The sequence below is a fragment of the Mya arenaria genome, chromosome 2, assembly GCF_026914265.1.
Source record: "Mya arenaria isolate MELC-2E11 chromosome 2, ASM2691426v1".
Lineage (NCBI taxonomy): Eukaryota > Metazoa > Mollusca > Bivalvia > Myida > Myidae > Mya > Mya arenaria.
In genome coordinates this window covers 50,974,911-51,001,209 of record NC_069123.1, presented here as the reverse complement: position 1 = coordinate 51,001,209, position 26,299 = coordinate 50,974,911, and the positions used below count along the sequence as shown (strand labels likewise).

The following is a 26,299-nucleotide window of genomic DNA, read 5'->3' as shown; positions in this document are numbered from 1 at the left end:
ATATTATCAGAACTTGGTTAATCATTAATGCTTTTTATATTACAAGGTGTTATAATTAGACAATTTTTATTCTGTGGTGTTACGTCCATATGTTTTTACCAGGATGTGTAAAACTTTAGTGTTGTGTTTCAGTATGGGCCTCAGGTACCCTACACCCAGTTCCCTGGGAAGCCTGCATACCCGAGCCAGCAGCCCCTGCCCAGCCCCACCTACGGCCCCCCAAACCCGGGTGCCATGCGGCCAAATGGACCCTATCCTAATGGCCAGAACCCATACATGAACCAGGGTCAGTTCCCGCCATCACGGCCAACTATGAACGGTCAGACATACAACCACTTCAGCTCCAGTCCTACACAAAACAACTTCCAGGTAGGTGATGAAAAGAGATGTTACCTAAGTGAAGTGGAGATGAAGGAATAACGCATCAAATATTAAAATGATTATATGCGTTGATAGCAGCTGACTGCACTAGTGCAATGATCAGCATGATTATGTCAGATAAACACTTGTTGAAATAGAACACTTGACTTTATTCATGACTGTGTCTTTAACTCATTATCTTTAAAAATACTTCTTGCTTTTCAGATTTCATATGAATAATTTCTCTTCCTTGGAGTTCTCTATAATTAGAAACTCAAATGAGGTCATTACACTGAGAGAGGTTGAAATGTCATTGCCTTTGTGGAGGTTGAGGATTCATGTTATACTCATCCTTCACAATCAACAACCATATTTCAATCCCCGATTTACTGAGCATGCTTAAATTTTTCTTAAGTATTCATTAATATATATTCATTTAACTGCAATTTTTGCTCTTCATAAATGATTATTGTGTATATACAGTAACAGCTGTCTTTCTGTCAATTGATTTTTATTAAGAAACCTATAACATTTCAACATGTAACCACTTGTTATAAGGTTATTATTTTCTCTATGTATGGGCTTTGTTTGTGTCACTTTATATGCGCGTTACTGTTAGGTAATATGAGGCTTGTGCAGATTATAAAGCATAGTTGTCATGAACGTCTGATTAAGATGTCTTGCCTGAAACAGTAATCAAACATGTATTATGGTCTGCTTTCAAGAAACTGAAGATAAATTACTTTCGCTAATTAGGCCACCTGTTAACTGGGAGGTTAATTATCATCTTTGTTTGCTTAAGGCTTTAAATAACTAGTAAGTTGCAAAATTATGAATGAAATCATAATGTTTATGCTAGGCTATTTATGACACGCAATTGAACAAAACTTGATGATTCGTCTGTTCCTTTTAAATAATGAATATCATTTTGCAAGATATCAGTTTGCAGTTTATCTGTTTCACTCTTTCAGCCAAACAACAACATGAACTACCCACATTCTCCGTTGTCAGGCAACCCGACCCCACCAATGACCCCTAACAGTGTCCCCTACCCACCAGATGTGAAACCCAACATGATAGCACCGGTGGCTATAAAGAAAGGTAAAGCTGGAAACATTTATATTCATAGGGCTTATCAGCACACTGCTGTGCATTTGGGTGTAGATGATGATAATGCCCTTTGCAATGAAACGTGAAAAATGAATTGGAAAAGTCGTAGTCTTTCTATGAAATATGTAAGGAATCAGAATGTGCCCAATACCGATAATGAACAAAGGTGAAGAAAGGGTTAGTGCTACATTACTTACTACTTTTATGTTGACATTTCAATAAAGTAATATTGACCCCTCTGTTCATGAATTAACATGTAATGATGTCAATTTAGTAAGAATATATGCTCAACATAGGGAAGTTTCAATTTGCAGATTTGGAAATTGTTGTCATCTTTTGTGATTGGTCTTATATTTGCCCCTGTTACATAAATTTAGGAGAAAAGCCCTTTGCATTTTGTTGACATTTTGTTGAAACAGTTTAAGTAAGTGGAGTTAACACCAAGTGTGGTATTCACCATGTAAATACTGCAGACATAAATAAAGCAGTATAAACCTTCTAACAATAATGTTAATGCATGATAGACATGTACTTATTGCTTTGCCTACATATTGTACTGTTATTTAGCAAATCTTCCTTAATGGTGATTATTGACCTCAGATATTGGGTTTTTTTTATTGTCATTCGGCCTTAGTTATGTGCAATTTGTTATCTTAAGGGGTATATAGTGCTTTAAATCATGTGTCTTCCTTGCATTCAAAGCTATTTGACATTACAAGTATAATAAATGAAATCAGTTCTCGACTGGTTTGTCCTTTTAAATGAAATGCTTGTATGTGCATCAGATACCTTGATATCATGTGATGTCTCAGCACACATATATGCCTTAAAACAGCGATCCTTTAACTAGGAGTTCTGTGCATTTCACAAATATACCACACAACAGCGAGCCTTTAACATGCAGTTCTGTGCATTTCACAAATATACCACACAACAGCGAGCCTTTAACGAGCAGTTTTTTGCATCTCACAAATATACCACGCAACAGTTAGCCTTAAATGAGCAGTTTTTTTGCATCTCACAAATATACCACGCAACAGTTAGCCTTAAATGAGCAGTTTTTTGCATCTCACAAATATACCACGCAACAGTTAGCCTTAAATGAGCAGTTTTTTGCATCTCACAAATATACCACGCAACAGTTAGCCTTAAATGAGCAGTTTTTTGCATTTCACAAATATACCACACAACAGCGAGCCTTTAACGAGCAGTTTTTTGCATCTCACAAATATACCACACAACAGTTAGCCTTAAATGAGCAGTTTTTTGCATCTCACAAATATACCACGCAACAGTTAGCCTTTAACAAGCAGTTTTTTGCATCTCACAAATGTACTACACAACAGCAAGCCTTTAGCAAGCAATTAGATGCATCTCAAAAATAAACCATACAACAGCGAGCCTTTAACCAGCAGTTTTTTGCCTCTCACATACATACCACACAACAGCGACCCTTTAACCAGCAGTTTTTTGCACCTCGCATACATACCACACAACAGTGAGCCTTTACCCAGCAGTTTTGTGTTTCAGACGTGGATGAGTTACGTTTAACGTTCCCAGTGCGTGATGGTGTCGTGCTCCCACCATTCAGACTGGAACACAACCTGGCAGTGAGCAACCATGTCTTCCACCTCCGAGAGTCTGTCTACCAAACACTCATGTGGAGGTTTGTGCTGTCTGCAATATGTTGCATGATAATTAATGTGTATTTGTGAACTATGTGATTTATGGGTTAACTTTATCTGTCCTCATAATGTTCCACAGCACTTATTGTGTCGTTGTGAACTTGAAGATATAAGAGTTAGAATGATCAACTTTTTACATTGGTTTGCAGTATCATCCTGAAGGAATCTTATTTTGTAGGATATGTTTGTGAAATACAAATAGATTAAATGATGAACCAGTTTTTATGTTAAATTATCAGGAATGAATACATCTCTTCCTGCACATACATATAAGATTTTGTAACAGATGTTCTATTCAGCTAAAAATATATTTTGATAAATGAAAGAAAATTAAAGCATAAGCTGTAAATGTTGACAGATCAGTATTGTTAGTTTTACTAATCTCTAAAGTATTTGTGGTGTCAGAGAAATATTAGTCAATTCTCGACTTGAATGTAAAGTTTTTAAACCCAAGTTTTGTTTCCTTAAAGATAATGAGACATTTCCGGAAGAAGAAAAAATCAAGCAAATCAAGATCTAATTTCATTTAAATTAAATTTACCAACTTCCTTGTAGTTTCAGCCTTGCATTGTTTAACTGATTGTGACTTTAACCCATTATCAGTGACAAACATTCCCGATATAATTACAAACATTACAAGCTTTATAAACCGAAGGGAGACAACCCAGTTGTAATGACTTAATGGCAGTTAAATATTTATGAGTCGTAGGCAAGGTGTTTATAAGAGATGATGGGTGATTAAATTACATTAAAGAAATGTTATTCAGATAATGTGCATAATTAAACAAATCAGATGCATCTATGGAAACAGCTTTCTTACCAAAAAGTTTGTAATTGGATTCACTTGTTTACTTTGTTAGTTTTACTTTTGTTTTTAAGCCCGTAATATCCCTTGATTTATGTCATGTTTGGCCTGATGACCATTGCCATTGATTTCAGATCTGACCTGGAGCTACAGTTGAAGTGTTTTCACCATGAAGACAGACAGATGAACACAAACTGGCCAGCCTCGGTGACAGTGAGTGTAAATGCCACGCCCCTTCAGATAGAACGTGGGGAACACAAGACCGCCCACCGACCACTATACCTGAAGGAAGTGTGTCGACCCGGTCGCAACACCATACAGATCACCGTGACTGCATGCTGCTGTGTATGTATTGGCTGATTCATATCTATTTCATGAACCAGACTCTTTCAAATAAGCTATAATTAAACAATCTGAAACTGAGAAAAGATATTGGCAGGCACATTGTACTGTGCAGTTAGTAACAAGAATGATTAATTGTTAGGATGAACTTGTAAGTAGAATTTCACAAGCCTTTAATAGTGGCCAAATAAGAACAAATTGTAATGCTTATTTTTTTTCTGTTAAATTTTGAACAGCTTCACAATTCATTAACTTATGTGAAACTGAAGTGAGTTTCATTCACTTTAAACTTGTATGCATGTTTCACCTATTCCCACACAATATCTTTTTTCTTCCAGTCACACCTGTTTGTGTTACAACTGGTACATCGGCCGAGCGTGAGGTCTGTTCTGCAGGGTCTGTTACGTAAGAGATTGTTGCCTGCGGAACACTGCATCACTAAAAGTAAGACCGTCTATATAAATGTGAACGTTTTTAACAATGATTTTGTCATATCGCTGATGTTAATGAAGTTTTTTTTTTTTCACTTGTCTAAACTTTTTTTTGTTTTCTTTACCAATAAATTTGAAAATTTGGCAGGAAAAACAAAACAATATTTCCTAAATGTATCCAACCCCATTTGATTTGTAAAAAAAGAAAACTTGTTCTGGATATTTATTGACACCTTTCTTTCAGTTAAATAGTTATGAGTAGATTTCCTTTTGTGATTAATTTATCAAAAATTACAAGAAAGAAGAAATCAAGAAATTGTTATTTGACTTTGAATACAATACCCGGTACATATACTGAGATATTGTGAAAATAACACATTCATTTAGCTTTACTTGTATTGAACTCATAGAAAAACATGGAAGCAGCTGTCACATGTAATGTTGTAAATAATCATTTAAAGGCAGGTCTTTGTTGAATATACCTAGTTTTTCAGCAAGTTTAGTCCTTAAAACATGCAACATGTGTCATAAATAGCTTTAAAGATTGTCAATCAGTAGTATTATTGTATGCGCTCGTTTCTGTTTTGCTTTTAAAGAATAAGGAACAATGTTAATCATTTCATAATAAACAAAGATTGTTAAGTAAAATTGTAATAGAAAAAAAGCAAAATGTCAATAATGTTTCTGGTGCATAAAGCATGAAAAGATGGATTATTAATGGTTAATGCAGAATGGGACCTCTGCTAGTTCCTTGTACCCATATGTTGTTGAATATAGTAAGGAAGAGATGGACCTGAACCCATGGTCTGGTCTTTTTCAGGTTATTTATTTTATTTGCATTTGAAAGGTCATTATGTGAACATTTCCTTACGAAAGGATGCTTAATAGCCAAATTTAGATGCATATGCGTTTTCAAAGTTCAGATATATTTTATGATGAATATGCTGGAGATATGTTAATATGGATTCAATGTTTTTCAGTCAAAAGAAATTTTACAAGTGCTGCGTCGAACAACGGCATGGCAAACGGAGATGATGGGGTGGAACAGACAGGCATCAAAATCTCGCTTAAATGTCCGATCACTTTCCGACGGATAGCCCTACCTGCACGTGGCCATGACTGTAAACACATACAGGTACAAACACCATTCAATATATTAGTTTTACAATCAAAAGAACATTAGTCATGTTTTGTGAGGATTGATTTTTTTCAAACATATTTTTTTTCTTCCACATCCAGTGCAGAGCATCATGTTGTAATATAAATATAAAGCTGATCTAGCTATCAATATAATTGCCTTTAACTAACCTATACAGTTTGTACGAACTCAGACAAAATCACATTCACCTGGTTGGTTGCTTTTTTTCTACTATCAGTTGCCCAGAAGTTTTCCATCAAAGGAAGGGCATATTTCTCTCAATGTTATTTAATTGTTTTTTTCTGGTTGTCAAACTGCTGACATGAGTGATAATATGCGTAGGGCGAAGGTTCTTGCTTTTGTAAATAAATACTAATTTTTTTCAGATAAATTTGTTTATCCCCTGAAAAGAAGTACAAGAAACTTCAAGATATGAAAAACAATTTTTAGATCAAAGTAAATGGCACACACATAAAACATAGTTATATAACACTATAACAATGTCATGTTTTTATAAACAAGTTCTTGAGACATTTATATTTGGTGATTTTAAATGTTGATAATTCTGTTGCAGTGTTTTGACCTGGAGTCGTATCTGCAGTTGAACTGTGAGCGAGGCCAGTGGCGGTGTCCCGTCTGCAAGTGAGTGTACAACATCATGTTTGATCCCTTTATTATTGAGTTAACACTCTTGCCAACCAAACATCCAGTTTAACTATAATTATGCCACCATTGTTGGTAGTGGTAAATCCCTGTTAATAAGGTAGTCAGATGGTGAAGTCCGGCTAAATAGTCATTTTTGTACGCATTGTTGATTAAATTATTTATTGATCAGATGTCTATATACACATAAATGAAGCAAAACATTGATTAGGCATTGGCCTAATTTTCTGTTTATCACAACTAGTGAAAAATGTTAGCTTTGGATTATTTACATTCACTTATATGGATGCCCATTATGATAAGACTGTGTTGCCATCTTCAGCCCTTATAATGTCCTCTCCTGTGTTTTTTAGTAAGCCTGCGTTGCTGGAGGGTCTTGAGATTGACCAGTATATCTGGGGCATCCTTACCAACCTGAATAACACAGAGTTTGAGGAGGTGACCATCGACCCCACTGCCAGCTGGAAACCTGTACCGATGAAAAACATAAAGGAGGAGGATGCTACTCGTATGTCAATCTTACATAAATTAACTTGAAAATTAACATATTCTCATTCAAATATTTCACTTTGATTTTTTTAAAAGGTGTCCTATTTAATCTGCACTGTCTACTAGTTCTATAATAACTTAAAATATAATTCTTTGTACTTGATATGGCTTGAATTTTATGAGTGAAAGACTGTCTTTACCATTTAAAAAAACAACTTTTGTTCATTCATGGTGTGTTGTATTTCAGCTGATCATGTGCGCGATGGTTGAAGGCAATGTCACCAGCAAGCATGCAGCTCCCCACCATGAACAACTGGGACATGGGACCCCAACACTCGCCATACAATAACATGAACACTTCTTCAGGTATGAAAGGTTTTTGCAAATATTGTTTGTTCATATTGTTACACTGCTCTTATTGTTTGTCATGTTAAAGACTCAATTTACAAATGAGTAATGTCTGTAATAATGTTAAACTCAGAAGAAGAAACTGCTTGCATCCTTTCTACAGTCCTCCTGCACTCTTTCTGAAAGAGAAATTTTGTGAATTGCAGGTCCACCATACTCATCAGGAAACTTCACAGGAGGTCAGTCAGGCGGTCCAGGCACACCAGGCTCTTACCCACAGAACGTTCCCAGCCCCCAGAATGGCAGCTTTAACATGCTTCCCATGTCACCCATGAACAATACCATGGCAAACTTGACTATGAACAGTGGTGGTGATATGATGAACAAAGGCATGAATCCATCGAGCCAAGTCAAGGTCAATACCCACTCTCACCACCCGCCAACTCCCCACTCGTCCGTCACACAGACCAAGTCATGAATAACAATACAGTCACCTCTACCAACACGAGCCAACCACAGTCCATGAATAACCATGTCTCGTCCAATGGGACGTCCCTCCCTCCACAGCAAGTCACACCCTGCAGCCAACCAAACACCTCTGTAGGCGATGACCTTAATTTTGACCCCACCGCCATCATTGACGATGATGGTTCAGGTCCTACCCTCGATGTAAGTTGTGTAAGTTGCATTATTTTGTATAAACATCTGTTTGACAACAAAAACAAGCTGTTTCAACTTTAATGTATCAGTTCTTAATAAAACCTTTTAAAAAAGTAGACCTGCAATCTTTTCCAAGATTACACATACTGTGGAGTTATAATTCAGAATTCTTGCAAAATGTTCCATTTTTCTTTTCAGCTTGACACGTTGGGAGGAGATCCCCTGGAGTTGTTATCATATCTCGGGCCAACAGACGACTCGGACAACCCTCCAAACAGTTCCAATGTCACAAACACTACAGCCTCAAATAACGAGGACATTCTTTCTCTGTTTGACTCATAGCTACGGCATGACAACATGTCATTGTTTATTTATTCAAATCAAAACGTACACTTACGCAATTGTGGCAGGAAATTGAAGAATAATGCTGTGATGAAGGGTTAGAAGTGTGAAAATGGCAAACTGGAATTTGCTGTAAATTCAGTGATACTTGCAGCATTGGTGTGATGACGTCAGAGGGACATGTTGTTGCTGAACATGACGGCAGTATTAAGGGCGTGAGTGTACAGCGGGCATCTCCGATGTCGTACAATGGACTAGCAGTGCTAACTGAGACAGCAGCTGGAATGTCTCTATACTTCGTGATAATGCTGTAAAGCATAAACAATGTGCTATAGGCCAGTGATTGCGGGGCAGTGCTTCGTTGGTATTTGTTACGTTTTACTTTTAGGTGTTATTTAGATTTGTTCAACCGAAATGGTGCAAGATGAAAATGGCATGGTTACCGGAGTTGTTGGATAGAGGGTGCATAATGGTAAGACATTGGTCAGTGAAACCAAAACCAATCTCCTGTTGATTGCTGACCTCACCATGTGTACTGGATGCAACAAATAATGAAGTTCTGAAAACAGCAAAGGATTCTCAGTCGAGGATGAGTGATCTCAAAACATACGCGAAAGGTGTTAATTTTGAAATAAAGTGGTTGCAAAACTTAACTACCGTGCTTATTGTGATCTTTAAATTGACGGTGTGTTTATTTATTTGAAAGCCAAGACAGTATTGTGCCCAAAATATTATTAACTTTGTGCCTGTGTTACTCAGTTAAGTGTAGTTAAGTATGTACTTACAATATCAGAAGACTACTGGAATCCCTGGGAGGTTGTTGATGTAGTACAAACTATGACTGGAAACTGAAATGTTTCCAAACAACATTGTGGGAAGGGTTGCCATCCTACGGCAACTCAATTTGTATGGTTTTAAGAGAGATGTGTTTGTGTAAAGGAGATATATTATAGTTAATTTACTTTTGATAGGCAGCAGAGAGTACTATAAATGTGTTGACCATGGTATCATTATAACAATGAAAAAGCATCTCAAGTCTCGAATGACAATAATTGTATTTAACTATATATAAAGTTCTCGCAAAGCGAATATTTTATCCTTGTTGTTAAGAATTGTTCAAACTCAGCAAAGCAACAGAACATTGTTCTCATTTTTGTCTGGCAAATTGTTATTCTTGTTGAAGATTGTACATGTTTTGTCATCTTGGATTCATTTAATGTCAATTTGGTGGCTACTTGTTAATGTACAGATAAATAGCAATATTAAAACTTTGATGCAATAGAACTAAAATTAGGTGTGTGTGCCTACGTTGCTTATAAGTAATACTAAATAATGTTCATCAGAAGCATTTAGCATTACAAACCCTTTAACAATACATTTCACACCTGATCTTATCGTTGTCTACACTCTGTGGCAAATGCAAGTCACACAAGTGTTGACAAGTTCCAAGACGAACAAATTTTAATACTATCTTGACAGAATTCTGAAAAAATGGATATGGCTTTACAATGTACTAAATGACCAAACTTATTAAATTTTCTGTTAATACCTCTTCATTATTCTCAGGAAGAAACTTCTTTATGATGCTGTTGATGACCTTAGTTTCTATTTTTTTAGTACAAAAATTTATTCTTTTCGATAGAATAATTGATACACTTAATATCTCAGAAAAAGCTTGAATCCACAAATTATAAGGGTAAAGTTTGGGGTAAATGGAAGAATCATGATGACCAGAGAAATGTTTATGGGGGTAAAGAAAATACAAGTCTTGTCTATCAGATAACATTTTTTTATCAATGTGCATGTTGTAAGCAATATAAAACAGGTTTTAAATCAAATAATTACCATTTGCTTGGATCAGATAGTGTATTAATTGAACTTTCGCTTTCGTATTTATAATTTTGCTAGCAATGTATGTGCTACACAAAGCTTAAAAGTTGGATGCTTAATTTTTTTTGTTTTATGTGAATTCCTGTAGGGCAGTTAATATATATATATATATTTTTTAATGACAGGTTACACAGATTGTCTTTTTGCACCATAAAATATATCATAATGACTACACAACTAGTTTTACTGTTATTTGTGCAAACTGGAACAAAAATTGTGGTTTCTGGTACATTAAACATATTTTTGAATGAATGACGCAATATATATTGATAATTGGCAATTCTCATCATACCATGTTATATCATTTGAATGTAAATTCATCATTAATTTTACACATAACAGCAATTTATGACTTATTTGATGTTATATTTATTGAAACATGTTTTAATTATTATTTTCTGGACAAATCTTGTATGTTGGTTGAAATATGACCTTTTGTATATTTTTCCATTGTTATTTATGTTAATGTATGATGCATATTACTGTACAAAGTTTTGTTTATATATTATTGTTTCTGTATTTTTAGACAACAGTGGTAGATAGTTGTTGCTGTATATATGTCCATATTATTATATTTAAATATTTTGAACAAAATATTTCTGACACATACTGACTAGCAATTTGGGCTGAACTGGCTGGAAACATAGATGTCCATACAGATACCATGTCAAGTGTTTAAAACTAAGGCAATGTTATGTTTTGAATCAACAATATATATGTAAACTTTTATTAAACCAAAGTAATGTCAAAAATCTGTTAGTTACATGGGACTGTCTGTGTCAGTATTTTTTGTGTATTTTACATTCAGTGGCCAGTAAAATCGGAGTTTGTGTACCAGTATTTTGTAAATGGAGCTTTAAAACCAACAAACGCATTCAATCTTTCAAATGGCTTTTGATGTGTTCCCTGTAACTAATAGATACAAAAAAGGAAAGTTTTATAACAAATCTCAAACCTAGTTCGTTTAGCAGTCTGTTTCTTGGATGACAAAGAAATGTCAAAGAAAACTCCATAATGAGTTGCGACTAATAAGTAATTTGGATTATAAAACTAAGGGATATGTGTACAAATGTATGGTGTCATATTTCCAAGGTCTGACCAGTGTTAGCACGAAACACTCTCATTACATTGCTTGGTACAATCTCTCTTGTTAAGAATCTTCTTCTCATTACCACACATTTAGAATCTGGTTGTGAATTTATTAACAGAACCCTTTCCTGTGATGGTACACATCTGCTCTCTTACTGTTATCTCAAATGGACTAGATCACTTGGAATTGTCAAGGGATTGCTTTACTGTGACGAGGGGTTACCTTACCATGAGGGGTTGCCTCACTGTCACATGGGGTTGCCGTACTGTAACAAGGGGCTGCTTCATGGTCACTGTCACGCAGGGGTTGTCTTATCGTCACAAGGGTTTGCCTCACTGTCATGAGGGGTTACCTTACTTTCACAAGGGTTTGCCTCACTTTAACGAGGGGTTGCCTCACTTTCACAAGGGGTAGCCTCATGGTTATGGGTGGTAGCCTCATTAACACTAGAAAACTGTCACATGGGGTTTACAAAGGGTTACCTCACTGTCACAAGGGGTTACCTCACTGTCACAAGGGTTTGCCTCACTCTGTCACAAGGGGTTACCTCACTGTCACAAGGGTTTGCCTCACTGTCACAAGGGTTTCCTCACTGTCACAAGGGGTTACCTCACTGTCACAAGGGTTTGCCTCACTGTCACAAGGGGTTACCTCACTGTCACAAGGGTTTGCCTCACTGTCACAAGGGGTTACCTCACTGTCACAAGGGTTTGCCTCATGTCACAAGGGGTTACCTCACTGTCACAAGGGTTACCTCACTGTCACAAGGGGTTACCTCACTGTCACAAGGGTTTGCCTCACTGTCACAAGGGGTTACCTCACTGTCACAAGGGTTTGCCTCACTGTCACAAGGGGTTACCTCACTGTCACAAGGGTTTGCCTCACTGTCACAAGGGGTTACCTCACTGTCACAAGGGTTTGCCTCACTGTCACAAGGGGTTGCCTCACTCGCAAGGGGTTGCCTCGTGGTCATGAGTGGTAGCCTCATTAACACTAGAAAACTATCATGAGGTGTTGCCTCACTGTCACGACCGGTTGCCTTATTGTTACAAGGTAACTGTCACAAGGGGTTGCCTCGATGTCACAAGCGGTTGCCTCATTGTCATGAAGGGGTCGCCTCATGGTCATGTGGGTTTGCCTCACTGTCACAAAGGGTTGCCTCACTGTCACGAAGCATTAAGTGTCAACCTGTCACTTTTGCAATACATTTCACTACTTCAGACAAATGACATGACAAGATGGTATTTATGATCAGAATATTTGTAAGACATAAGTGATAATCTCCATTTGAGTCTCTGTCCCTCCCATTGTTCAAACCCTTCTGAGAAGGGACTCTTTCAAACCAAAATAAAGAATGCATTATCATCATTGTTTCAAAATGGCTTTTAAAGTGCAATTTCACTCATTTACTGCTATATCAAACTTAAAGCGAAATATTTGCAAAGATTGTTGCATTTTTTACAAAGAAACTTATTTTTTCTTTGTGGATGTCGGCAAACTCTGATGCTATTTTAACAAGTCTGTTTATACGTCTTCCATTCTTTTGACTTGTCCAGTACGTTGTTTCATTGCAAGCATTTAAATTGATCAGGAACAAATTCATAAAGTGGACCGAAGATTGTTACCCATTAACTTTACACGTCATCTATGATTTTATGTACATTCGCTCAAATTCTGACCCTCTGCTCACTCCTGTATAATCTTGCTCTGTTTCTTATCTGCATAATGTTTGATTGTTCAAAATATTTAAGACCGCAACAAGTTGCTTCAAATGTCGAACTTCTCTCCATCATCAAACATGAATGTATTAAGCTCATGTTCATGACAGTAGGTTCAATAAGATATGTTCAAAAGGATTTCTAAAATGCATCTGATACTTTAATGTTTTAAACATACAACAAAATTATTTTTGACTAAACATTTTGGTGAACATTTTGATTTGCTTACAAAATGCAATATTGAATGTTTCTGTAAGAAATAAACTCATTCATATCTTTTTAAATTATGTTCACATTTTAATTGACTATTGTCAGGTGTACATTTGATTAAACATCAGTCTCGGCAAGTTCAAAGTGTCTAGACAATTATCATCTTTTTTTTCTACAAAATCTCCCTTTTGAGGTATTTTCTTTTTGAATACTGGATGTAAATTTTATGTTTCTGTACAGTTACAAAATGTGAAAGTGTAGAAGACTTGTGTACAAAGCCGTGCAATTTGCCTGCTGCGACCAGCGGACATTGTTTGCACCAGTTACTATATATCTTAGTCCCTTTCATGTGATCATTATTTATCTAATAAAAACAAAATATACTTGATATCTGTTCTTGTTTTTTGCATACTCGTACATGTCATAGAATGGTAGTTCATCTGGTGTCAGCGTTTTGGAACAACTTGGACATAATAACTGTCCAAATATTCACAAGAAACTTAGTTCACAAAGTTACAATGACAATACATATGTAACAAGGTCTATAGCACCGGCTTTAGTCATTGTCGAATTATGCGCCTTGATCATCTTCAAAAACAAGTGTTATAGGATAAAGAACTGCTACAAAGATGGTTTATATATGTTTGCCCTGAAGAAAAGTTTTATTGGACTGTATTTTTTATTGATAGTACATCTGACCTTGACTCGATAGGTAGGTCACTTGGTCAAGATCATGAGAATTTGTTTTTATCTTCTTTTTAAGAATTTACTCTAGGCTGTGATGAAATTGGTGTGTGCTTAAACATTGAGCTTTAACTCGCAAGATATGCATGAAACTTGGTTTGCATGTTTACAATGTCTTGGGCATATATATATATGACCAAGTATCTTAATTCTGGCTAAAATACTTCATGAATGGTGCTCCTAGACCAAATAAAATGGATGAGCATTAGCATTCATTTGCAATGCCCTTGTTAAATCCCAGTTTCAACACTTTTCAAGTTGCCTAAGATTTGCGGTCACAAACATTGTTCATGATTGACAGTGATGCAACCATTTTTATCCGCGCCTTTTCAGGCCATTAACCATTGATAATTGCAATATTGGACAGTTCATGGCAAAATAGTCACTAGTTTTCTTATTCAAGATTGCAACTGTGCCACAGTGATATTAACAAGCAACCACAATTTTGATCAAAAACGACTAAGCCAATAGAATTAGAGAGAAATATGACCCTCAAGGCATAAATACAACTGTTGCTATCACCCAGGGGGTTGTACTTGCAGGACCGGTGTGGCTTTAACCATGGCCGAGGGATTTAACAAAGCATCATCACTCCTTAAATGAATTTTTTCATGTTTCATTGAAGCAAGATATAGGTATAATGGGTGAACAGTTATTAGTGCCAACTTCTTATGGCATAAAACAGTTACTAAATGCCAACTGCTTATGGCATAAAACAGTTAAATTGCTAAATGCCAGCTGCTAACAGCATCATACCAACTGCTCATGGCATAAAACAGTACATACCAACTGCTTATACCATAAAACAGTAAGTACCTGTCAACCGGCTATGACATAAAACAGTTCATGCCAATGGCTTATGACATTAAACAGTTGTTAACTAACACCATCATATCAAAATATAATATATAACATAAATAGGTTTAGCTTGTTTATACCTTTATTTGATGCCATCTTTGACATACAAGTCATTTCATATTGAACCTAATTTTAAAAGGAAATCATTTCACATTAATTTTATATTCAATGAATTCAGTAATTTTACTTCAATAGGTCCAAGTTCTACTTCTTGAAGTTATGATGGAACACTGACAACTGGTAAATAAATGTAATGGTTATCATTTTCGTTCAAAAATCATTATTACATGATGGTATAGATTCCAAATTATCATATGTTTAAACAAGGCACTTTATCATCTATAGATCTGTATCAATGCTTAATATTTGTTTTCCAATCCAAGGTGCAATCCCTCTCAAAATTCTGAATAGTTATACATAATCAGTATGTAGTGTCCGTATCATTATCATATTTTACACATAACTGGGACTAGATGATCTATAACCATCAGTTTCATCACCAAAGCCGTAAACAATCTCTCCACCTTCATATTCAGAATAAAAGCCATATGGAGTTTCACAATTCCAACCATCCTCATCAGTGTCCCCAGTGAGATCCCAGTACTGCACCCTGTTACCCAGCTCCGTGCCGGTGTAGCCCTCGCCTGCCCCAGTCTGAGAAGTTCCCACAGGCTGCTCCCCGGTTGAGTTAGGTCCGATCCACATGTGGTCAAGGGAAGCAAGCAGCAGGTCAAGCCTGTTGTCAACATCAGACATTGTGTACTTATCAGCATTCCGAGCCATCTTGTTTGAATCTGAATGACAGCAGTTACTCATATTTTTATAGGCTTTTTTTAAGCTTTTTACTTCTTTGACACAAATATATATTGATCAAATACTACTTAATAAAAACACTGAATTTTCTATCAATCAATTAAAATACAAATTACTGCCCATAGCTGTTTCATTTAAGAAGTTCTTATTTTGTTTTATTCCAAGGATCTCTTTGCTGCCATGAACATGATAACAACATGAAAATATGAGCAAACCTTTTTTGAACTTGTGTTTAACCTCTGCCAGGACTTTGTCAAGATCAAAGCCAACCCAGGTCTTTAAATGTCCCCACAGGAATTCCAGAATTTCGTACTCATTTTTCTGTTGGGTCACATCCCGGTGAACCATGGAAAAAGCTTCATTAAGGATAGTAACAAACATATTCAGAAGCACAAACATAACAAACATGAAAAACAGGAAGAAGTATATTGGTCCGAAAACACGGTGAGTATCTATGATGTTTTGAAAGTTGAAAGAGCCTAGGGAAAAGGAAAGGAGAGTCTCAAATCCCTGAATGATGTTCTTAAATCCACCAGTGGTGGAGCCGAAGAGAAAATGTCCACATGCAACAAACGCAAACAGCAAAATGGCCAGTATGAGGGTGAATGCGGACAGTTCCTTTGCGGCGAGCTTCAGGGTGCCAGCAAGCATGGACATGCGGCGATTGAAGCGGAGAATGTGAATCAGCTTCAGAATGGAGGAGAAAATGGCAACAGCGAGCAGCGTCTGAAATAATTCATCCCACGATGATATACGCTGGAAGTTGTAGAACTTGTCTGAAAGAGTAGAACAACAATTGTTATCTTAGATATAACAAACAAACAAAAAATGTTATTCAATGCCAAACTACTTAACAGTCAGTAACCATGCATGGCTATGTAACGTACATGATCATGAAATTTGTAATCAACTTATTAGCAGATGCTTAGCAGACTTAGAGGCATTGCATAGACATTTACTCATAAATGTAATGAGAATCATAGCTAGCAGCATCAGTCAGTATAATTACACTTAAAAAAATAATTTCACCATCTCTACTGCCACTGACAAGTGTAATTAAAGTCAACATTGATAATGGTGATCTTAAAACAGAATTTCCATGACCATTACTGCTAAACATTTCTTCCATCATTGTAAATCAGAAAAAATATTGTGGTGAAAGATGTTTAAGAATTAGAATATAAAGAGGATAATTGTATGTTTCAGAATAAGTATACTAATGAATTATTTACTTTTAGTGTTCACGAGGGTAAAATATATTGCAATCCTACACTCAAACAACTCTTATTTTTATTTCATGCCTAAAATTCATAAAAAAAATATGATTATAATTGATTTTTAATTGGAAATCATGCCATATTCAAGCAAAATGATGTCTTTCTGGAAGTGACATAATTGATTTTTCCCCAGCAATGTGTGCATTTATGTTCTTTTTTTAATTGAAATGGGCTTTAAAAAATGAGAGAAACTGTAAAATATTATTTTGATAAACTCACTTTTTCAAACGATGATATATAATGCACCATTATTTTTAATTAATCACTGGAAAGCGTGTGTTAAAGTAGCAGAAATTACGTTTATGAAACAAGCAAATGTTTAACAATGAACATTAAGTATAAGTAACAGCATTAAAAAAAAACACATCAAAGTATTGAAGAAATAAATCATACATTTCAAACACATTATACTACCAATGAAACATACAACCTTTTAGTTTTGTGACACTTTCCACTGCAATGGCTGTCATGGCATGTCTCAGCAAGTACATGACCACACATATGACTGAGATGAGTAATGTCAAAAACTGCATCATATTCCAGAAGCTACGAAAATGTTTTCTCCCATCCGTCCTGATCTGCTTCAACTCCAAAGCTATGAAATAGACGACACAAGCAAAAGCGCATAACTCACTGATGATGACAAAAATGCCGTATCCCCCAAGGTATGAAAAGAGTCTGAATGTGTAGATTTGCGCCTGTGAAAGAATAAGCCCTGTTGTTGGTAGTTCAAATGACACTTGACCCACAGTGAATAAGTTGGTGTTCGGGTTATAGGTTGTAAACTCTAGCATCACCAGTCTTGTGTACCTGTCAATCCAGTTATTCATTTTCAAAGTAGCAACCATGTTGGTCACATGACTACGAGGACCAATAAGATCAGCCACATAGCCTCCACCATTGTAAATACCCAGCTGAAAATGAATCAGAGTCATTAAACATGGTGAAATCCCCAACCTAGTATTCTATTTGGAAAAAATACAAGCTTTGTCGGTAAAAGTAGCATTGTTTTCACATAATATTTAGAATATGTATTAAATAATTCAAATATCTAGGATCTGTGCATAGGAATGGTTCAGACTGTTTACTATTATTGTGTGATGATATGGTGTGGACAAAAGTGTAATGAAAGGACATCCATGTAGAACAACAGACAGACCAATAATTGGAATGATGCCTACCATTACCATGGCATGAAGCATCCTCAATCAATTCTTTGTTTCAAGGTTAAGTTCCTACCTGACCAGCATATGGTACCCCATTCAGCTCCATTGTAGACTTGTAGACCCAGTGACTTGCAGTCATGTGATCCGCCACAGACTGATTTGTCACTGGTCCCCATCCCTCACTATATGACCTTGTACTGTCATGACCTTCAGACAGGTCAAAGCTGCAAGCCTCTATATAAGGAATCATCTGGTGTGCTCTGTTGCATGTATCTAATGATAAGAATTGAATACAAAGATAACAATTGACATACATTTTTTTTTTTCATATTTGTAAAAGATGTGGTTTAAAGTTTAATCAAGAAACACTCAATTACATCTATGGGTTACAAAGAAACATAATATTCATAAACCTAGGCTATGTGATTTAAGTACAGTTAAATTTGAGTACCAACCTTTTTCCACTCTGTGTTGTCGCAGCCTGAGGGGCCCAATCCTGTATGCAGCCTGTGTGGCAATCAGTCTTGACCCTGGTACTAGGGTGGCCCCATTCCAGTCTTGGGCAGGGTAAAGGGCTGGAACCAACAATGTGTCCACCCAATCCCAAAGGTCACCAATGTCATGCACCTAGAACAGAACAGTACTGATGCAAGTTTCAAAAGGTTTATGATATGACATTCAAAATTGAATTCTAGGAGTATACTACTTATTTCCGATGGTGTCCTTTGGTTGCTGCTAAAGATACAGATGAGGGAAAGCGATAGTGCACAAGGGAGTCCAGGATAAATAATTTAGCTTTTATTTCGAATAGAACTCTTCATTCTTAAAGCACTTCTAATGTAAAGCACCGATGGGAGGCAACTTTATTTAGATTAACCAGTACTCAATACCCTCGAAGCTGAGCATCAGAACAGGGATCAACTGGTACCATTTTCATTATTGTCTCTGGTAAGATGCTGTTAAGCAAATGGACAGTCTACGCCTAATATACAAAAACCCAAATATTTGAAGATATCTTTAATTAATTGGAGAGCTCTTTAAATCAATTAAGGAACTCTTCAAATCATATGAAGAGCTTTTTTTATTCAATCATTTCTTGCTATCATGATATAGTTAGTGCCAGCAGGTATTATTTTGTATTTTTACTAAATATTTGTTTGTTATTTATTCTAAATAAAGAAACTACGAATAACAACTTTTAGACCATAACTTTCATAAGGAAATCAATTATTTGCAAGTTACACCTTAATATAGGTTTTTTCTAAATATTTACCTAAACATGTAAAAACCTAATAACTGATCTGGTTCAACACTGAAAGTATTACTAACTTCAATGAAGCTCCCTGTATGCCTCAATTTAAGTTGAATTTGCAAAAAAACGCTTTTAATGAATATTCACCCTAGAGAGATTCTTCTTTGGTGAGATCATGCTTAGCAGTGTCTCCTTGGACCTGTATGAGTTGTGGTCCCTGTTGTGGGAGGCAACTAGAATCAAGATGACCAGGTACATCATGTAAAAGCCAATCTCCTGGACCACTCGGAACATCTTCAACTCATTTAAACGCTTGCTTCTCACGGCCGCAAGCTTCTTCTCATTTGGAGGTTCAACTTTTAGACTCAACCTTTTTGCTGTAATATACAGGTGAATTTTTCCATTTTTAAATAGATAAGGAGTGAAACTTTCTTAAGATAATTTGCTTTGGGAACAATTCATGTCACAGACTATAATAAGAAGTATGTAAACCTATGCATCCAAAACATTTAAAATTGACCTCACCCCAATTAAGTGATTAAAATAAACTGAAAGAAAAATGTAACTAAAATAAAACAAATCTTAAGCATACTCCTTGTGGGTGTGGCTGTCCTGCTGATGTCCCTGGGGTGAAGGTCAGGTAGGTCAGAGATCTCTTCCGTTGCAGATACCTCCTCTGTCTTACGTAATATTGCGGCCACAAATATACCAACCAACAGGATCTGGAGAAAGTTGGATAAGGGAAGTAGTACACAGCTATTAGAACAAGACTTGTGTATTGATGTAATATCAAGTCACACACAATAATGACAGAAACACACTTGATATTCTTAATTGTTTTCAGCTTCTTTTAATAGTCTTATAAATTCATTTATAGCATGTCTGTTTTAAAAGAAAAAACAACAACTCATAGCATTGTTAACATCAGTGCCATATTTAGCTTTGGCCATCATACAAAAGAAATTTTCATGTAAACATGTTGCCAGTGACAATATGGAGCAGTCCACCATAGCCTTTAACTTTGACTTTAATTACAGACGAGTTAAGCCACTTCTTTATGAAACAACAAACAAAACCAACCTCATGCTGTAAAAAGGTATTATATTTAAACACTAAATTACCTTAGCCGGCTGTATAATCGAGACAGATTCCACGATGGTCAGGAGCATGGAGGTAAGCCAGGCAAGAGACTTTTCTTTCCCCCACTCGATACTGTACAGAAATGTTATTCCAGCAGATATAGAGGATGTCAGAAACACCATAGTCCAGGCAATGTACACACACCAGTGGGGTAGGAGTAGCTTCCCTTGCCTTGCAGTTGTCCCCCTTGCAGGGTTGTTTTTCATGGTAATGTCTTCTATCTCGGGTGAAACAGAGTCAAAGGAAAATATGGATTCAGTTGGTGACCTGGGCTCAGCCCTCGGTGAGATGGCTGGTGAATTGGTGAAGGACATTGAACGCCTTGGAGTTAAATGTCTTTGTGGTAATTTAAATGGCAATTTTTCTTGTTCTTCATTTGAATGTAATTCCACATTTTGTTTAAACCTCCATGCTTGAGAAGTTTCATTTGCAGTATTGAGGTGGAGGGGTGGGGCTGGAGTGTGGTGGTGCCGGGCCACAGGTACAGAGGGTGGTGAGGCATTGTTCTTGCTGGATACAAAAACAGCTGGGGCAGGGGTTTCTGTAGGGGTCAGCAAGTCTAGATTGCTAGGAGTGCATGGAGGGGATTCTTCAGAAGCAACGTCTTGAAATGTAACGGAAACTTTTTTACTTGGCCTGTATGATCTATGCTTTGGACTGGATACATTTTCAGAGATAGGAGATACTTGAGTTCGTGTTTGAGGTCTAAATATATTGTAAAAGTTCTGTGTGAAACTTGATGCTGGTCTATGAGGACGAAATGCCTGCTCTTTTTGTCTTTCCTTTGGTTTGCTTCTGCGAAAAAACTGATCTATCAATATGGTGACTGGGAACACGAGAATACTTGTTACTACACTAGTGTATATTTCTTGAAGAGTAAACTTAAAAGGTCCAAGTGTGTACCCCTGAGCATTCCGTAAATTGTCTTCAGCGCGATAGAACATGGCACTGGCCAACATAGACATCATGAGAAGTGAGAAGAGGCAAGAAACCCTCTGGACTCGTGTAAAATTACTCCTGTTAGGCCTAGCAAACACTGATATCCACAGGTGCGAGTCTGTGAGTCTTTTTCGCGTATCGGAGTAGAAGATGTTGCCAAAGGAAGCGATGTCCTCATGAGCGGCAACGGGAAGCAGACGGTCCACCATTCCATCATCCTCTTCCACTGCCAGCCACCTGTTACACAGGAACACATACCTGAAACATTAATGGTGGGTAATTCCTAACTGTTGTCAGTAAAACACATAGGCAACTTTAAAAAGGAATTTGTCATTGCTTTGAACTAAATTTGCTTGCTTTGCCACAAATATCGGGAAGTTTGCAGAAGTTTTACATTAAGATAACATATTCTGTTGAAATTGCATGTAAAATGGTACAAATGAATTTCAATGCACCCACATTGATGGTAAGGGTATGGTGTATTGTTTTTCAACAGCGATATTTAGATTTCTCGTATCTACGAAAACAAACATATGTGCACTTGACACATGTTACACTAGCCCAACATTTGCGAGTATGGGTATAATCTCAATAATATAATAATACCATACTTTGATCAAATAATTTGGCGCTGTAATATCTATGAAAACAAACATATGTGCACTTGACACATGTTACACTAGCCCAACATTTGTGAGTATGGGTATAATCTCAATAATATAATAATACCATACTTTGATCAAATAATTTGGCGCTGTAATATCTATGAAAACAAACATATGTGCACTTGACACAAATTACACTAGCCCAACATTTGTGAAAAAGGTAAAATATTGACAATATGATCATACCATATTTTGATCAAATAATTTTGCATTAAAATATGTGATGAAAGTGTTGAAGTCTTGACACCATGTCCTGAAAATTTCAAGACACCATCTTAAGCAAGAAATTGTAAACAACTGTTTACTGAATTTTTCCTTTATTGTCGGCAGTTGCCAACATTGAAGTATGATGAGTTTTTTATAGATCTATTCTAAAAAAAATCTTCAGCGTAGGCATTATTCAGTTTATTGAGGAGTCTAATGCTTGTAGAATTGGGGGAGGACTTTGTCTACAAGTGGGATAAAACATTTAGGAACAGTAGAACACCAGTAGACTTGGTAGACCATCAACCACTCTGACTAGAAACAAGGATCCTAGTCAACGAAAACATTGTAACTAGCATGTGAGACTCAACCACCAAATTTCCATAAATCAAATAAATCAACTGTAACCATGTTGCTTTTATGAAGGAAATCAATACCCAGTAATTTATGCTCACCTCTTATCTGTTAAATGAACTAAATGTTTATTGGTGAATGAAACATGGAACAGTTCTGAGAAAGATTACTCTTTGACCTTGATTTGTAATTGTTGTAAAACTGATTGCAGTGATGTAAAAAAAGCAAAACAAAACAACAATATATCTGACCTCTGAGTATGACCTTGACCGTTGACCTACAGAAAGAAAAAGGTCAAGCAGACGACACAGCATTTGTGAACATTTAAAATCCCCCATGCATTGCCAAGTTACAGTCTGGACAAGCCTAAATACAAGGAATTTTGACCAATGACTCATGACTTTCAACCTACAGACATGGGTCTATCACCAGACATGCCATCTTCTCATGATGAATATTTGTACAATGTTATTTTAACACTCCATGCATGTCCCATTTAGTCAAGAGAAGCAAAAATTCAAGAGATTTTGACTAACTAACCTTGAATGTGACCTTGACATTTTTCCTACAGACATGGGTCATGCACATGACATACCATCTTGTCATGGTGAACATTTGTACCAAGTTCTTTAAAAATCCCTTGATGCATGGCCAAGTTACAGCTGCTCGGATAAGCCCATATACAAGGAATTTTGAGCAATGACCCTTGAGTGTAACCTTAGCATACAAACATTGGTCTAAAACCAAACATGCCGTCTTCTCATGGTGAACATTTGTGCGATGTTATTTTAAAACGCTGATGCATGGCCAAGTTTCAGCTCAAAAGAGCCAAAGCACAAGGGATGTTGACCAATGACTCTTGAGTGTGAACTTGACCTTTGACCTACAGACATGGACCTTGCATGCACATTGTCTTCGCGTTGTTAACATTTTTACCAAGTTATTTTAAAATATCAATACATGCAAAATATCAAGGAATTTTAACCAAAGACCCGAGAGTGTGACCTTGAACTTTGACCTACAGACATGGTCTCACACAAGACATACTGTGAACATTTACTGTAAAGTTACTTTAATACCTCCCAATGCAGGGCCAAGTTACAGACTAAACAAGACGAAATAAGATGGACAGACGACAAACTTATGCACACAGGCACATAAACCCATGAGCCATTGTGACAACTATGTCCCAATGAGTTGTGAATTTGTTAATGACAAACTCTACAGTCCAACAGATCAAACTTTAATAAATTTCAGTTACTTCAGATAGAGAAAAATTATCAAAATTGATACTTGTAAAAATTATGTTGTTACTGTACATAGTACTACATACAAGTATGAACAGCTTTTTTTTTTTATACAGGTATGTGTGCAAGATGAAATTGTGTAGTTGATATCCAGGACACATGGAAAATTTATGGTATAATCATACAGGTTTTTATGGGTAAGCTGTGAAATGTCAATGGTAATCACATGTACAAAGTTATCGAGGAAGCATTTAATGAAAGAACTGGAGAGCCTACCATAACAGATGGAACTAGAAATGTGTCCATAGGACACGGATGCCCCCACTTCGGTTTTTTGTCACAGAAAATAAGCCATAATGATTTTTGAAGTATTTTTGGCAAAAAAGGGCCGTAACTCCTAAATGACTAAAGCGATTTCCATGACTATCGAACTTGATCAAGATATTATGGTCACAAACATGTGTTTAAAGTTTGGTGAGGATTGGACAAACAGTTTTCAAGAATTAGATCGGAAACAATCTTCGGGACGTATTTTTCAAGTCTTTTTTTGCAAATAAAGGGCCGTAACTCCTAAATGACAAAAGCGATTTCCATGGCTATCGAACTTGATCAAGATATTATGGTCACAATCATGTATGTAAAGTTTGGTGAGGATTGGACCCCTTCTTTTCAAGAATTAGATTGGAAACATATATTTTTGAAGTATTTTTGGCAAAAAAGGGCCGTAACTCCTAAACGACTAAAGCGATTTCCATGACTATCGAACTTGATCAAGATATTATGGTCACAAACATGTGTTTAAAGTTTGGTGAGGATTGGACAAACGGTTTTCAAGAATTAGATCGGAAACAATCATTTTTGAAGTATTTTTGGCAAAAAAGGGCCGTAACTCCTAAATGACTAAAGCGATTTCCATGACTATCGAACTTGATCAAGATATTATGGTCACAAACATGTGTTTAAAGTTTGGTGAGGATTGGACAAACGGTTTTCAAGAATTAGATCGGAAACAATCTTCGGGACGTACGTACGTACGGACAGACGTACGTACGGACAGACGTACGTACGGACAAGGGCAACCCTATATGCCGCCACTTTGTGGGGGCATAAAAAGATACTGCAAATGACTTTAAAGGCATTAAACTGCACCAATAGCTTAATTGTAGAGTTTACGCATGGGAGGAGAAGGTTGCTGGTCTGATCCCTTGCTTTGTCATAACAAAGAATGTAAACAATGGTACATTGGTAACAGTAGGCCCTCTAGCCTGGTGCTTGGCATTAAAAGGGTAGTACTGGAAGAAAACCAGAGCTGTCGTAAAACAGAGGATTTGACTTAACGCCTTTGAAATGAATAAAATAAAGATGTATCTGTGAAAAACTCTCGTCAGTGTTAGGTATCATGTCACTTGAATTAACAGCATCAAGAGATTTGTCAAACAGTGCGACTATAATGCTGCATTGTATGAGGTACTTAACTAGACAGTATTCATAATTGATAAAATTTTAAATAAACTTCCTTTGTCATCAAGGGTCATAACTTGTATATTGGATAATATGGAGTTATGTTACCAATTGTGTAAAGTATGAAGTCCATTGAATGAATGGTATTTGATATCTGAGTTAAAATTTACCTCAGGTTGCCATAAAACTAACCAAACAGTTTAAGTCAATCAAGGGCCATAAGTTGTAGGATGATATTGAAATATGTAACATAATTTTGCGACATCAACGAACAATTGTGAAGTGTATTAAACTAATTTGGATCAATGGTATTCAAGATATAAGTTCAAGTCACAACATGCCCTACATCTGATGGAGGAAGTTATTGAAGGGCCATTATCTGTATTGAGTGTCATACAACATTGACAAACTTAACTGTGTGATGGCCCTGAGCCACTGTCTGAAGTAAGAAGTCCTTTGAATGAATGGTATTGGAGATCTGAGTTAAAACCCAAAGATGCCCTAAAACTTGAACCAAACTTTCAATCAAGGGCCATAATTTGTATTAAGTATAATATGGATTATGTAAACTTATTATGATTGTGATGGCCGTAAAGAATTTTGTAAAGTATGAAGTTAATGGAATAAAGGGCTTGGGAGTTGTAAGTGATACTCCCAACTAGAACTTGAACCAGAAACACAACATGCTAAAACTAAAAACCTGACACAACCTGCCCTTAAACTAACCTAAGTTCCTCTGTCAATCAGGGGTCATAATTTGTTTTAAGTATGATGTGAAAGGTACTAGGTGTTATAATGAAAATGCCAACCTGTATTTAAACTTTAACTGGCCATTGATACACAGGCTGAGTTGAGTAGTATAGCCCTCCTTATTCTTGGAATAGTCAAGCTAATAATT

At 36.3% G+C, this 26,299-nt stretch overlaps 2 protein-coding genes across 2 annotated transcripts in view; one reads left to right on the top strand and one right to left on the bottom strand.

The window, feature by feature from the left end:
• LOC128207979 (zinc finger MIZ domain-containing protein 1-like) overlaps window positions 1-13,669 on the top strand; it is a 103,497-nt gene extending 89,828 nt beyond the window's left edge. Inside the window, 13 exon segments of the mRNA XM_052911225.1 lie at window positions 133-369; window positions 1,332-1,461; window positions 3,001-3,136; window positions 4,095-4,305; window positions 4,641-4,746; window positions 5,714-5,868; window positions 6,446-6,513; window positions 6,888-7,046; window positions 7,271-7,389; window positions 7,578-7,766; window positions 7,769-8,040; window positions 8,230-11,871; window positions 11,936-13,669. Of these exon segments, the coding sequence (XP_052767185.1) occupies window positions 133-369; window positions 1,332-1,461; window positions 3,001-3,136; window positions 4,095-4,305; window positions 4,641-4,746; window positions 5,714-5,868; window positions 6,446-6,513; window positions 6,888-7,046; window positions 7,271-7,389; window positions 7,578-7,766; window positions 7,769-8,040; window positions 8,230-8,373 (1,926 nt within the window). The 3' untranslated portion in view covers window positions 8,374-11,871; window positions 11,936-13,669.
• Window positions 13,670-14,963: 1,294 nt separating this feature from the next.
• Window positions 14,964-26,299, bottom strand: part of LOC128215583 (polycystic kidney disease protein 1-like 2) — a 33,057-nt gene continuing 21,721 nt past the window's right edge. The window contains exons 24-31 of the mRNA XM_052922296.1: window positions 20,513-21,728; window positions 19,984-20,113; window positions 19,539-19,768; window positions 18,595-18,766; window positions 18,213-18,412; window positions 17,404-17,887; window positions 15,912-16,472; window positions 14,964-15,677 (exon numbers count right to left, since the gene is read on the bottom strand). Coding sequence (XP_052778256.1) covers window positions 15,337-15,677; window positions 15,912-16,472; window positions 17,404-17,887; window positions 18,213-18,412; window positions 18,595-18,766; window positions 19,539-19,768; window positions 19,984-20,113; window positions 20,513-21,728 — 3,334 coding nt within the window. The 3' untranslated portion in view covers window positions 14,964-15,336. The remainder of the gene's footprint in view (window positions 15,678-15,911; window positions 16,473-17,403; window positions 17,888-18,212; window positions 18,413-18,594; window positions 18,767-19,538; window positions 19,769-19,983; window positions 20,114-20,512; window positions 21,729-26,299) is intronic.